The sequence below is a fragment of the Chaetodon auriga genome, chromosome 14, assembly GCF_051107435.1.
Source record: "Chaetodon auriga isolate fChaAug3 chromosome 14, fChaAug3.hap1, whole genome shotgun sequence".
Classification (NCBI taxonomy): domain Eukaryota; kingdom Metazoa; phylum Chordata; class Actinopteri; order Chaetodontiformes; family Chaetodontidae; genus Chaetodon; species Chaetodon auriga.
In genome coordinates, this window is record NC_135087.1 from 25186044 (window position 1) to 25200869 (window position 14826).

General features: G+C 42.3%; 2 protein-coding genes across 5 annotated transcripts in view; one reads left to right on the top strand and one right to left on the bottom strand.

Moving 5' to 3' along the window:
- Positions 1-2058, bottom strand: part of trappc12 (trafficking protein particle complex subunit 12) — a 42391-nt gene extending 40333 nt beyond the window's left edge. The window contains exons 1-2 of one of the 4 annotated variants that reach the window (XM_076748087.1): positions 2002-2058; positions 211-1530 (exon numbers count right to left, since the gene is read on the bottom strand). In XM_076748087.1, coding sequence (XP_076604202.1) covers positions 211-1521 — 1311 coding nt within the window. In that variant the 5' untranslated portion in view covers positions 1522-1530; positions 2002-2058. Of the gene's footprint in view, positions 1-210; positions 1531-1856 lie in introns of all 4 variants that reach the window. The other 3 variants (XM_076748089.1, XM_076748086.1, XM_076748088.1) reach the window with 3 other exon arrangements.
- A 119-nt stretch (positions 2059-2177) lies between these two features.
- Positions 2178-14826, top strand: part of eipr1 (EARP complex and GARP complex interacting protein 1) — a 140991-nt gene continuing 128342 nt past the window's right edge. The window contains exons 1-3 of the mRNA XM_076748096.1: positions 2178-2391; positions 2615-2698; positions 14584-14716. Of these exons, the coding sequence (XP_076604211.1) occupies positions 2350-2391; positions 2615-2698; positions 14584-14716 (259 nt within the window). The 5' untranslated portion in view covers positions 2178-2349. The remainder of the gene's footprint in view (positions 2392-2614; positions 2699-14583; positions 14717-14826) is intronic.

A 14826-nucleotide genomic window follows, 5' to 3' on the forward strand; every position in this document is an offset into this window, starting at 1 on the left:
TCTTATGTCTGAGGGTTGTTTCTGAAGACCTCCAGAGACAGATAAATTCATTGCTTAACTGTTTTTTGCAGACTGAGTAATAAAGTGAAGTTCAGAGGACATCTTTCACTGTTTTGAATGACATACTGTAAAATGAGAAATTTGCTCCCAGTTATTTCTAAAGACACATGTTATGTCATAAGCATTTGACTATCTAAGTGCTTTCTCTACCTGCAGGTTGTCAAACTTGAGTCCAGGCATGGTGAGTCTGTTGGTCTCTACATAGGCAGAGTTATAGTGCTGGGTGGCCACAGAGATCAAAACCTTTCTGGTCTCCTCAGATGGCAGCCAGGCATCATGGCGCCTGTCAACCTCACACAGGCTCAGTGCTGTCGCAAATGGGTCATCACTGCCCGAGAACACAGCCTGGAGTTGGTTGAAGGGCTGAGGGTGAGTAGCTGGGGCAATGACTTGAGATGGAGCTGAGACTACTTGGGGTGGATTTGGTTGGGGCTTGGTGGTGGATTCAGTTGGGGCATGGCCAAAGACTGAGCTAGGGGTGGGAGCACCAGAGTCCAAAGTTCCTCCAGGGGTGGAGATGGAAGAGGAGGTGGAAGAGAGCTGGCGATCAGGGGTGGGGGCTATGGGCACTGGGCTAGGGCCAGGAGGGATCTCAGCATTTGGGTTTGAAACAGAGATAAAGGAGAAGGGAGCCGTAAAGGAATCAAAGAAGTCAGAGGCTGGGTTGGCCTGTCCATTGTCAGCGAAGAACTTACTGAGGCTTGGGCTGGGCTGGCACACAAGGGGGGCCATCAACTTGCTAGGGGTTACTACCTCAGTGCTTCCTCCACTACTCCCCATGCTAAAACTGGGGGATTTGATGAGGGTGGGCTGGAACCCGTCAGGCACTAGAGACTTCGGCTGTGTGCCCTGGCTGAATATGGTGCACACTGGCACAGGCTCGTCTTTTGGGCTTGTCCCTTTAGCTTCTTGTAGTGCTGGTTCCGGTCTTTTAAGACCAGATGGGCTCTCACCTTGAAGTGAAACACAGGCTGTGGCTTGCTGTTGTGCAGCTGTCTGCTCCTTTATGTTGTCTTCAATTTTTTCCTCAGGACCACCTTTCTCCTTTTCTTCCACTGAAACTTTAACCTCAGTTGTGTCCTGTCCAATTTCACTTTGGTCCTTTGTTTCACCTGGTGTTTCCAGTGATTTCTCCTCCTCTTCTACTCCATCAAGAAAGGAGTCAATGGGAGCTACATCTTCCTCCTCACTGTTATTAGGCGAGTCAGAAATCATGACGCTCTCCATCATTTGGTCATTGAGCTTGTCCATCAGGCTCTCTGATGGTGTAGCACTGCTGTCTTCATGAGGAGTGGCAAACTCCCTGCCAAGGTCAATGCTCTCTTCCTGGGGAACACCATTGTCTCTGGAAGGGATCTGAGTGGGGGTAGGCTCTGGAAGGTCTGGGGCTTCCTTGGTTACACCTTCCACTGTGATGTCCAAGGTTACTGGCCGCTGAGCAGGAGCCTCCCCACAATCCATCTTACTGCCCTTGACAATTTAACACAGCAAAAAAGGACAATAACCCTTTGTATCAGTTAATGACCAATATTCTGTTTTACAACACTAACGTTATGTAATCTTTCTTTGACACTTCCTGTCATTGCAAGCAAACGCCATTTTAGTTAGCTCTTATCATCAGCTTTGAAGTACAGCAAAAGACATCGAGTCAGTCTCTAGCCTTTTATTCGTGCACTAAGTCTTGTCACGAAAGAATGGCTACCCGGGATATCGGAGGATTGTTGTCTGTTTAGTAAGATACTCGTTGATATGTTGCTAATGCTACATTAGCTGGTTGGCTATCATAAGCTACTTACCTCAAGAGTTGGTTGCATATGTCAAACACATTCTTCACTAATAGCTGTCCACACTTTAAAAAGCACGGAACATGCTACCCGGTTATCCATATCACCACGCAATGACAGACAACAAACTGAAACACAAACGCGATTGCTTTCTTACCTTACGGCGGACTGTCCAATACAACCCTAGTGCGCATGCGCAGCTCTAGCTACATGTACGGTGTTCTAGAGCTGTCAAATTTCATGCTGCCCTTTATTTTAGTATTCTTGACTTCATCCGCGTACTTTTAGTAGCCTATTCAACGTTGCACGACGGTTGTTACGTAATTTAGTCGTAAGCCTATTTTTTTGCCGTTCGTAAATCGCGGAAGTGTATTATGTTGTGCTTTGGGCTGTGCATAGAACAGTAAGAATTTTTTGAACTGCTTTCATCGCAAGAGGATCTTTTTTAAAAAAAAAAAAAAAAAAAAAAAGATTACAAAGCGTTAACTTTTGCAACAACTGCAAAATGGAGGACGACGCTCCTGTTATTTATGGTCTCGAATTTCAGGTACACTTTGCTGTCGCACTGTCACATCATTCATTACTAATTACCTGCGTGTGAGTACAAGCTAAGTGTTATATTCTAAATGTCTTATTAGCAGCACTTTGTGATTCTGGTCTATGTAACACTATACTAATTGTTCTATATTCGATTCTATTCTATACCCGAAAACGTGTTCATGTTAATGGGTAACGTTAGTGTAGCCGAGTTTTTTGGATCTGTTTTTCAGGCACGAGCACTTACTGCCCAAACAGCTGAAACTGATGCCGTTCGTTTCCTTGTGGGCACACAGTCACTCAAATTCGACAACCAGGTAAGAAAAGCAGTTCAGACGTCTCATATCATTTAAAGCCAGATGGAAAGGAAGTCGTCCATAAGTGTAGACGACAAGCATCCCCTGTTCTGCTCATTTAGTACATAATAGTAGATTGTGTCCCCATACATTTACCCCCCCCCCCAAAAAAAAATTTTGGTTAAAACAAGGCATTGTGCAAATATCCTGCTACTGCATGGTCTCTCTTCTTGAGAGATATGTGATGCTGCATCTACTAGGCTCAACAATTACATAACATAACATTTTATTTACACGTGGGTCAAACACAGCGAAACAGAAAACGCAAACAGAAATGAAATACAAATATTATTTTTGATTTAAATGAATTAGCATTTTATCATTTTAAGATTTCATTCAAAAGATATAGAAGAATGTGTATGTAAGATATTAATATTTCAGAAATATAGTTAAACTAAACAAACAGAAATGAGCTCAAGATCCATTTACTGGCCTTCTCCAGAGCTTTCAGCTGCAACTAATGGTCTTCCTCAGTGGGTGGAGTTTGCTTTCAGTTTGCTTTAGACTGATGTTTCCTAGGTCATAAGGTCTCAAGCAAAAAAGTTGGCTGAAGTAGGGGTTATGTGTTAAAAGCTGTATTTCAAATGTAAATCTGTAGTTTCAAGCAGCTGCAGATGATTCTGTTCATTTTCTCAGTAGTATAACATGTAGCACAGTGTTTTTTAATTTCCGGTCCTCAGGGACCCCTGCCCTGCATGTTTTAGATGTTTCCTCCACCACACCTGATTCAAATGGTCAGCTCATCATCAAACTCTGCGGTTTGAATCAGGTGTGTTGGAGCAGGAAACGTCTAAAACATTCAGGGCAGGGGTCCCCAAGGACCAGAATTGAAAAACACTGGCTACGTTTACATGCAGTCAAAAACCCTTTCATAACCGGAATATCAGCAATAACCCGGTTGCGCATGGCCATGTAAACATCTTATTATGGGCTGACTTCACCATGGGCTCATATTCCGGTTTTTAAAAACTTGAATATGACCCCTGGGTTACTCCTTTTCTAACCCGAATATTTGGTCATGTATACGCCTATTGGAATATCCCCATCGGAACATTAATTTGTCTTCTGTGTAGGGCTGGGCGATAAAATGATAACGATATGTCTCGCGATAGACACGTAATCAATATCAATAAAAAATGCGTTCGATAGAACATTCGATAATTTTTTTCTTCGTCGGAAGAAACCACAAGTTGCAAAGCAAGGCTGGTTGCATGAACAAAGGCACTCGCTCTCAGGTAACCCCAGCAACATAGGGAGTGATCACTGATCAGTGGGAGTGACACGCTAACAACCAATCATTTAGCGGTATCAAGTTTGATTGCACACATTGTCTGTGCGTCGCTGTTTTGATCAGGATATCCCAATTGATTTATAATTACCATGTATACAGGATTAACCCTGTTTGCTCACGCATGTAAACAGGTTATTCTGAATGTTTCAGAAACCGGAATATTGACCGTAACCCGAATATTGACTGCATGTAAACTTAGTCACTGATGTAGCATAACGTGGAAAGAGAGTAATTGAGACTGCATGACTTTTATTGCCAGATATGGAAGCTTAAATGAAACATAAGGGGCGTTGTGTTCGAATAGTTTTTTTTTTTTTTTTTTTTTTTTTTGCTTAGTAAGGTTCTTAACTGACTAACTAAATATCTAAGTGGCAGCCATGATAAGAGCTGCTTGAATTCTCCAAATGCTAAGGAAAGGTGCTTCAGTGCTTCCTTTTGTATCTCCTTTAGCAGAGGATACACTAGACCATCCTTTTTGAAAAGAAAGGAGATAAATGCCGTCCTCAGTTCCTTGCAGTGGCAACATTTAATGTGATGCACCACTCAGCCATTCATGACAACAAACAATCAAATGTCACATTACTTATCCACAGCCTGTAACAACTTCAACACAACCTTTCAAGTTGGTTCTTCAACTATTGTGTGCATAGACTTATAATCAGATATTAATAATAGCCTATTCATTTGGAAGATTTCCTACTTATCTATGATTTGTATTATTGTTGATTGAATATCTTACTTGGACTTAACAAGCAGGATGAAAATCAGGATGAAAAAAACACCTTAGAATTTAGGAGGTGTCATGGGCATTTTTGACAAGTATTAGTTCGAAAAGAGACTCTACTGATTGATTAATCAAAAAGTAGTTGTTAATTTTGGCCCCAAATGAATCAGTTGTTTATTACAAAAAGTCAGAATATAGTATATACAAATTGCCCATCACAATAAAACCCAAACACAAGCAGCAAATCTTTTTGAGAAGTTTGGAACATTTCAGAAGTTGGAACCAGCAAATAGCCAGGGCCAGCAGCCTTATGTACATTCACCCTGCTGAGTGCAAAATGCATGTCATAAGTGGAGAGTGTGAGGGGCTGTTCACATGGGTGGGGAGCAGTTTTGGTGGCTGGTTGTTTGTTGTCGCAGTCGAAGCGAGTGTAGAAGGTGTTGAGCTCATCAGGGAGGGAGGCATTGCTGGTTGGTGGGGCTGTCTTTTTTGGCTGATAGTCTGTGATGGCCTGGATGCCCGGCCACATGCGGCAGGGGTCGGCGTTGTTCAATTCAATTAAATTCAATTCAATATTCCTTTATTAGTCCCACGAGGGGAAATTCCAAATTACAGCAGCATCAATAAAGCGGATAGAGTAATATAACAAGTGCATGCAAACTAAAAACAACAAGTATATACAAAAGAGTGGGATAAAAAGAAACGTCATCCGAAACAATTGTAAATAGTATTTACAAACTGTGATGTACAGGTTGTATTGCACAGCTTATTGCACTGATTACTTGGAGCATTTTTTGTTGTATAGTCTGACAGCTGCAGGGAGGAATGACCTGCGATACCGCTCCTTCACACACTTTGGATGTAGCATCCTGTCACTGATGCTTGTTGTGGAAGTGCTCCTCAATCTATAGCTTGTGAGCATGTTTAGCTTCCCTGCTGCTTCTCTTCAGGTTAACTCTGGATGAGCTGTAGGCCATTGCATCACCAGATCTGAAGGCAGAGTCGCGTTCCTTTAGTAGGAGGCTTCTGGTTGGGAAAAGTTCTTATCTGTTTGTGGATGGTGAAGATGTCAACACATGTTGATGTAATCCAGAACAGAGGAGGCATATGAGTCAGTGTCTATAGATCCTGAGTCCAGCGTAGATTGGCTGTAGATTTGTGATGCAGTGTGTTCACGTGCTGCTCTGTACCATCGAGAAAACAACATGATTTCGTGGAGAAGCAGATTCTCCATTGTAGTCAAGTGTCACTGTGATTGGCACAGCTGTTTCAGTATGATGAGACCAGTAATTTGACTGGCTGAGAGCATATTTATTAATCACCAGTCTAGTTCATATCCACCTACACCAAGCCCATTTGTGCAGCTGCACATACCAAAATAACAGGTGCGCTTGGAGATGCACTGCATCAAAATTCTATCAAGGACTCAGTATGCTTCAAATAGGTACTTCAGCAAGTGCATGTCGAACAACAGTGTACGAAGCCCCTTTTCAATTTACATTTTTTGTAACTTATTGAAAACAGACAATTGCCTCACCCCCTTTCTGCACCATATGGCTAGGTGTGTGTCTTCCATCACTTTTCATGTGCACCACTGATTGCTCTACCATGAATGCCTTCAAGGATAGACTGTCCCATATTGTGCACTGATGTCCTCATTTGTATGATTAATTGTATTAATTGATTAACACTACAATGACACATAAAAGATACAGAATTCCTCTATAGCAGACCTGGGCATTTTACAGCCCGCAGGCCACATTCGGCCCTTAGGGCATCCCTGTCCAACCCCTGTGAGGTCAGTCGTAAATTAGAACATAAATGAAAAAGTATTTATGCTGTGCACGCAATAAAACTGTGTTGCTTTTATTTTGAAAAGCGTGCCTTTTGTTTTTTTAAATTGATGTAAGGAGGCACATGCGTGGGTGAACAGCTACAAGTGATGCTAGCCCTCAAAATGTCAGCTCGTGCTAGTGCTGCACAATTTGAGCAAAATGTGCGATTGTGATTATTGAGGACAATATTGCGATTGCGATATTATAAATGAATGGTTGAATGTCAAAGACAACACAGAGAGTAACGATAGTTTTTATATTTCATGAAACTCAAAACATATACTGTTGTTTTTTTTTTGGTCCAAATAACTTAATATCAAAATATAACTAAAAGTTGCCTTTCTGCTGGCATTTATGTAAACCTGTACTGAAAAAAGATTTTACGTAGATTAATGATTTTTAAATTTTCAAATTATTTTTAGATATTTATTAAAGATATTTAAAGATTTTAAAAGATTTCCTTGTGTCTTTTTGAGGTCTTTTCGGATTGCGTTACACTTGCATATGTATCCGTAATTGTGCGTTGTGGTTGTTTCTGGCCGTTTCCAGTTCTGTCGGTTGGGCTTTGATGCATTCGTCGTATTTTTCTCTGTGTTGTTTCAAATGTTGATATAGATTGGTCGTATTGCCTCGGGACGTGGCGACTTTAGTTTTACATGTTTTACACAGCACGTCTTGCTGTTCAGTGTCGTCGTACCTGAACCCAAACTATCGCCATACAACAGACGTTGCATTTTTTTTCCGCCACCAACTCCGCTTGTCCATCTTCGTTTCCCTCTTCGACGTCCACGTTGGTGCTGTCTGCTGAAAGCCGGGTAATCACGTGACGTACCTGCGGCTGTGTGTGGATGTGACGACACCGCGCTCCACACGCCACAGGAGAAATAGTCACAGGCACACACGTGCATATTTGTTTACATTAAATCGCAAATGACAGTCTTTCATGCGGTTATGTAATCTCACAGTGTGATGTTGCGATTGTGATTCGATTAATCGTGCAGCACTAGCTCATGCCAAAAAAAGAAAAGTTGATACCGAATGCCGCGTTTTCAACAAGACATGGACTGCTAAATATTTATGTACAGAAGTCAAAAGTAAAGCCGTGAGCTTAGTTTGTGGTCCACAGGTTGCTGTGTTCAAAGCTTACAGTTTGAATCGTCACTACGTGACCAAGCATGAGGAGAAATACAAGAAGTTGTCTGATCCAGAGCGATCCAGAGGGAGTCCTATGCTTTGCAAGCTAAGCTGCAAAATCAGCAAGGACTTTTTACTAAACTTTGCAAATCCAGAGATGCAGCTGTCAGGACAAGTTATGTCAAGTTATATCCCACAAAATGGCTAGAAAAAGGTGAACCGTTTTTTGAAGAGAATGCAGACATTCTCAGACATTCATCCAGATTTCAATGCACTTGTTCAAGCCCAAGACAGACTGGATTTTTCTACTGAACAAGTAAAACAAAGTGAAAAACATTAAAAGCACATTGTGCTTTTTGTATGAAGTTGACCAACTGCTGATCTTTAACAAACTGCAAAACACCTTTTCAGTATTTGTGAAGATGAACATGTCAACAAATAAAATGAAACACTGATGTAATGATTGTTTTTGTTTTTACTGTTCATTACTTCTATAGGAGTATTTTCCTATTTGACCTACACCACAATTTCATATACTTATAGAAATATTGGGCGGGATGGTGGTGCAGCAGGTAGTGCGCATGCCTCACAGCAAGAAGGTCGCTGGTTCGATCCCTGGGTTGGGCAGGGCCTTTCTGTGTGAAGTTTGCATGTTCTTCCCGTGCATGTGTGGGTTCTCTCCGGGCACTCCGGCTTCCTCCCACAGACCAAAAACATGCTCATTAGGTTAATTGGTGACTCTAAAAGTGTCCTTAGGTGTGAGTGAGGTGTGAGTCTCTATATGTTGCCCTGCAATCGACTGGCGACCGGTTCAGGGTGTACCCCGCCTCTCGCCCGTTGACAGCTGGGATAGGCTCCAGCCCCCCCACAACCCGAAAGGGACAGTCGCTATAGAAGATGAATGAATGAATGAATACAGAAATATTTACAGAATATCCTCTGTCTTCTGATTACCAGTAGCAGCTATATAATTTACTATTTTTTACAATGGGAGAAAATTAATATTGAGCAGAATTAAATTCAAGTTGTTGGTTCGGCCCTACTCTACAGCTCAGGTTTCTCATGCGGTCCCTTGTAAAAATTAATTGTCCACCCCTGTTCTAGAGATATGCAGGAGGCAGTGGGAAGCAATCAGGAGGAGGCTATAATAGTGAGCATTACGAACAGGTATAAAGACTTTTGCTCTTAGTTGTGGTTGAACACATTGCTCCACTACATCTACAAACAAACTACTTATACTGGAAAGCATGGAAATATGCAGAATGCACAGGCCTGTGCAAAATGAAAGCCACATTTTTGATTGAAAAGGAGACAGTGCTACCACTACAGCTAAACTTCTTTGTTCTGCCCGATTTATAATATGTGAGAATGGAAGTTGTTTGCATTATTTTCTTCATCCATTCACATCATAGCCCTACAATTCTCCATGCATTCATTTTATGCTAACATCTCTCAAAGATATATCATACAGTCTCACAAAGATTGAGATTAAGATTTTATTTGACCCATCTAGCAGTGGCATGCAAAAAACCTGCAAGATCAGTGTTATTACAGAGTGTGATGGTCTTTAGTGTGAAAGCATTGCTGATTTCCTCAAGTTATTTACTTTGAAAACAAACAGAATTCAAACCCATGTAGTATTGTCAAAATATTCTTTACTCGTCCTTTGATTTCTGATGGAAATGTCAAACAGCATAGCTGTAAAGCTGTAAAATATGCGAGGGATTGCAATCACTTGCTCAGTCAGTACAGTCTGTTTTATTCATGAGGTCTTATCCACATGGTATAAATTTGCTGGCCAACATTGGACAGCTCATCATCTAAGTTTGAACTTACCATGTGAAAAAATGTTTTTCGATTAGCATTTCAGCACTGCTAGCTTCTGCTGTATCCATAAGCCTGCTGGCCTCTCCACCTCCCATTAAGCAAAATGCAGGGTGGAAATGTCTCACTTAACTCGCAGAGCACCTCTCAAATCCCTCAGACACCAATAGGTGGAATGACAAATCAGAGGGCGCATTGGCATGGCATTTAAGGCTGCTAACAAGATAAAGCACCCGAGCATGGCCCCACTCACCCGCTCACCACTCCTCCGCCCTGCCTACTGTCATCTATGTGGCTAAAGAGCTTTAGTGGAGAGGTCCCTGAAGTGGGGGCCATGAGCCAGCTTCATTTTATCCCTCCCTTACCCTCTCTTCCCAATTTCCCTGCTCTCCTCCTCCCTGCCTCAATTCCTCCCACCATCAGCTCATAATTAGAAGTGTTGGGCTGGGTGCCCAAGTGGCTGAAGGCTATGAGTCACTCCCCAGGACTGGAAGAATGAGGGATAAATCACTTGGGGGAGGAGGGCTGGATCTTCTCTCTCTCTCCCCTCACACCTGGGTTCATTCAGGGGGACCCTATTACTAGTCCCTCCAATTACCCTGTCCTGCCGGCCTAAATTTATTTGTCCCACTCCCCCACCACCATAAAATTCTAACTTTGCGTAATAATTTTTTGCTTGATGCAGTCCAACCCAAGGTTAATAGCCACCTAGCTGACTTTGAGGAGGCTGAAGGATGCTGCTGTACTGATGCTCTTCTCCTCCCCCTCCTCACACTCCCTCCTTTCATCCTCTTGTTTAACGTGTAAAAGTAGTGCAGGCAAGTGCCGAGCAGGAGTTATTGTCCAGTGCAAGCCCATTAACAGTCCCCCAAGGTGCTGTAAGTGTCTCTCTTATGGGAGAAACCGCCATTAATTGTCTGATCAAACCTTGAGAGGTAGGCCCTGAATTGCATTCAGTCGAGGGCCCTCATAGAATAGATTTCCATCTAATGAAAAGAGCTCAGTAAGGAGGAGTTTCTATTAACTTGTTATGGATAAAAGTTTAGCTTGTTTGTTGAACTTGTGTGGTGTTTAGACAGCTGTTGATTGTATTTTCAAGTGCAGCCAAGACCTCAGCATTGCACAGGATCAAGGAAACCCATAGGTATATCTGGTGTCTTATAGCATGTGGTAGTTTAGATGTAACTGTTGAGTTCTTGTTATGCATCTTTTGTATTTTTGTATAAGACGATCGTCATGAACGTAATTAAGCTGGATTCCAGGAAAACCGAGATTGTTCAATGTCAGAAATCAGCATTGGGGCAGCTGTGGCTCAGTGTTACGCCCCAGTCTAGGGGAGCCAAGACGCAACATAAAAGAGTGACAAAAAAAACAAACTTTGTCTCCAAATCAACAAATACTCCATGACCAAACCCAGGTACAATGGTAAACAATCAATTTATTGTTATTAACAAAAAGAGACCTGATGTACAGGTAAAAAAAGGGCCACAGCCAAAACAAAACAAAATAGTGCTAAATATATACAGTGTAACAAACTACAAACCAAAACCTGGAGAAGATCCAAAACCCACCACCAAAAAAAACCACACTACCAAAACTAACTCTACCACAATATACACCGGAGATCTGGGGACAAAGTTCTTGAGTCCAAAACGCCATAAACATACGAGCCACTGCTGTCAAGCCGAGTCCCCCGGTGAATGAGAAATCCCTGGCTTAAGATACGCTGGATGCTGCAGCAGGGACCAATAGGAGAGCGACACCACTTGGCGTACGGAGGAGGGCAGGACCAGCACAGCTGCTAAAAAAAAGAAGAGCACACACTCACACACAAAAACATGAACCGGACAAAAGGACGCCACAGGACCACACAGGAACAAACACATAGCGCAATACGGCCAGGGCCGTAACATTCAGAGCGGTAGAGTTGTCGTCCACCTACCAGAAGGTGGTTCGATCCCTGGCCTTGGCAGTCCACATGCCGAAGTATCTTTGGGCAAGATACTGAACCCCAAAATTTGCCCCCGCCAGTGTGTGTGTGTTTGAATGGCTCATAATGTGCTGGTGGCTTAGCCACTTGATGCCTTGTGTAGACTTGTGTTGTAAAAGTGCTTTGAGTGGTCTTCAGACTAGAAAAGTGCTATATTTACCACTGCCTACACTATGAGCATGAGTTTATTCTTAATCTTACAAACACACTGACAGAACATCTTAACAAGGATTTAAATTAAAAATACAAAATACTAGTGATGACTAGTGAGTTTGATGCCTGATATACCAATATCAAAACAATACTCAATACTTTGAGGAATAGAAAACGTATGTAATGTATGGTCAGCTTTCTCACCAGTCAGAACAAGAGTTTTCAATGGAATTCTTGTGTATCCAGAATAATATTGATACTGGGTACTTTGAGGTTTTAACATCAGTTATTCAAAGCGAGCACTCATTTGTTGAGCTATTTTACTCAAAAGGAATGCAATAAAATGGGAAACAAATATGCTGTACATTTGTTACAATTTACCCAGAGCTTCACAGAATTATATTTCAAGTGCATCAGATATTCCTACATATGTACAGCATTTGAGATTTTCTGGGTTGAAGGAAAAATCTGATTAAAATTGTATCTTAAAGGAATAGTGTATCATTTGCTTCAGGAGAAGCTCTCCCAGCTGAGCGTGCCTGACTCCACCTGCAGGTGGATCACAGACTTCCTGTCTGACAGGAAACAGTGCGTGAGGCTGGGGAAACACCGACGCTAAGACCATCAGCACCGGATCCCCCCAGGGCTGTGTTCTTTCTCCTCTGCTCTTCTCCCTGTACACGAACAGCTGCACCTCCAGTCACCAGTCTGTCAAGCTCCTGAAGTTTGCGGACGACACCACCCTCATCGGACTCATCTCTGATGGCGACGAGTCCGCCTACAGGTGGGAGGTTGACCATCTGGTGACCTGGTGCAATCAGAACAACCTGGAGCTCAATGCTCTAAAGACAGTGGAGATGGTTGTGGACTACAGGAAGAACTCAGCCTCACCCGCCCCCATCACCCTCTGTGACTCCACTATTGACACTATGGAGTCTTTCCGCTTCCTGGGAACTATCATCTCCCAGGACCTCAAGTGGGACCCGAACATCAGCTCCCTCATCAGGAAAGCACAGCAGAGGATGTACTTCCTACGGTAGCTGAAGAAATTCAGCCTGCCAAAGACAATGATGGTGCACTTCTACACAGCCATCATTGAGTCCATCCTCACCTCCTCCATCACTGTCTGGTACGCTGCTGCCACCGCCAAGGACAAGGGCAGACTGCAGTGTGTCATTCGGTCTGCAGAGAAGGTGATTGGCTGCAATCTCCCATCTCTTCAGGAACTGTACGCCTCTAGGACCCTGAGGCGTGCAGAAAAGATTGTGGCTGATCCCTCTCACCCCGGACACAAACTCTTTGAGCCACTCCCCTCTGGCAGGAGGCTGCGGTCCATCAGGACCAAAACCTCACGCCACAAGAACAGTTTTTTCCCGTCTGCTGTCAGCCTTACCAACAAGGCCTGGAACCCCCCCTGACGCTCTTCACATTCCACCTCGGACTCATTCTGTCACATTGACTGATATAAATATAACTCTATGCGTTACATTAACGCTCAACTTGGACTTCTTTCTGAAAAACAGAACTGTGTTTCCGGTAATTAGCAACAACAAAAACAGACTTGTGTATATATATTTAAATTGTTATATTCTTATGCTCTTACTTTAATAGATGTGTCATGCACCAATTTCACCAGAAAAAATTCCTAGTATGTGTAAAAGCGTACTTGGCAATAAAGCTTTTTCTGATTTCTGATTTCTGATTTCTGATTTGGGAAATATCTGTGAGTAAACATGGAGCAAGAGTCAGAACATGTTTGGTATAGTTTAGCATAAATACTGGAGGCAGAGGGAACCAGGTACCATAGCTATTCGCAAAGATGAAGAATAATCCTGCCATCACCTACAAAGTTAATATGTCTCAGTATGCACAATGATGCCACACTTGACAACCTCATTGCGATGATGACCCTCCAGAAAGTCACCACCTAGCTTTTCTTTGCCAAGAATGTTATAGCATGTAATTTCCCCTAAAACTACTACAGTCATTTTTATATTTCTGTGTTTATGTACACATAAAAGAGTTGAGATACATGTAGCTAGCTAGCTAAAGCTAGATAGCTTTAGAGGTGCAAGGCTAATTGCCTCCCAGCTTCAGCTCAGAAACTTGACACGAGAGTAGTATAGATCTTCTCATCTCACTCTTGAAAAAAAAAGTAAGCAGGAGTGTTACCCAAAACTGTTCCTTTTAATAATTGCAGGTTTTTCCACCTGCAGCAGGTTAACACAATGCATTTGGATTTTTATTCTTTTGCCATTTAATGGTCCATTAAGGAAAACATCTATTCCTCTAACGCTGCAGGAAGGAAATGTTTTCTTCAGTACGTTATTACTGCCCCACACCAGTTAGTTTAACTATTGCTAAATTATCCTCTGCTGCCAAAGCTTTGCATACAAAAAAAATGTCTTTTCAAAAAAGTATACAATTAAAGCACTTTCGCAGAAAAGCTCTCTTGGATAAAGCACCTAATGCAGAGTTCCTCTTAGCATGGCCCTTTCTCCCTCTCAAAAAAAAAAAAAAAGGAATGAGCTTTTATCAGTTTCCTTTTTGTTGTACCTTTACCTTTGACTCCCCCAACATGTCATATCCAAAACTGCCATGAATCCAGTGTGAGTTCTAACAGTGTCTTAATCATCACTTTAAAGGCCAAATCAAGATAAAAAGTCTTCAGTTGTATGTAGTTGACAGGGGAAAAAAGAATCAAAGAGATGCCTGCCTTGAAATTACATTTACTGTCATATTAAAAAGATGAACCTTCTCCTTTTTCAGGGGAATCAGAGGAGTGAGTGGAGCTTTGAACAGCGGCTGGTGTGTGTGGAGGAAGGTATATGCCGTGTTTTAACTCTAGCCTCATCTTCAACCCATCCCTTCTCTCTGTCTCTGCTTTTCTTCCAGATCCACATCATTGACTTTGATGATGAGAATAACATCATTAATAAGAATGTCCTTCTGCACCAAGCTGGGGAGATATGGCACATTGGTGCCAGTCCTGCAGATAAGGCTGTGCTCACCACCTGCTATAATAAAAGTGAGTCCTACTGTTTCCTTCTGTCTCTGGCTTCATTCTCTGCCTCTTTAGGCTTTATATTTATCTTTTCTTTTTTTGTTTTTTCCTTTCTATTTTTATGTCTTTGTCAT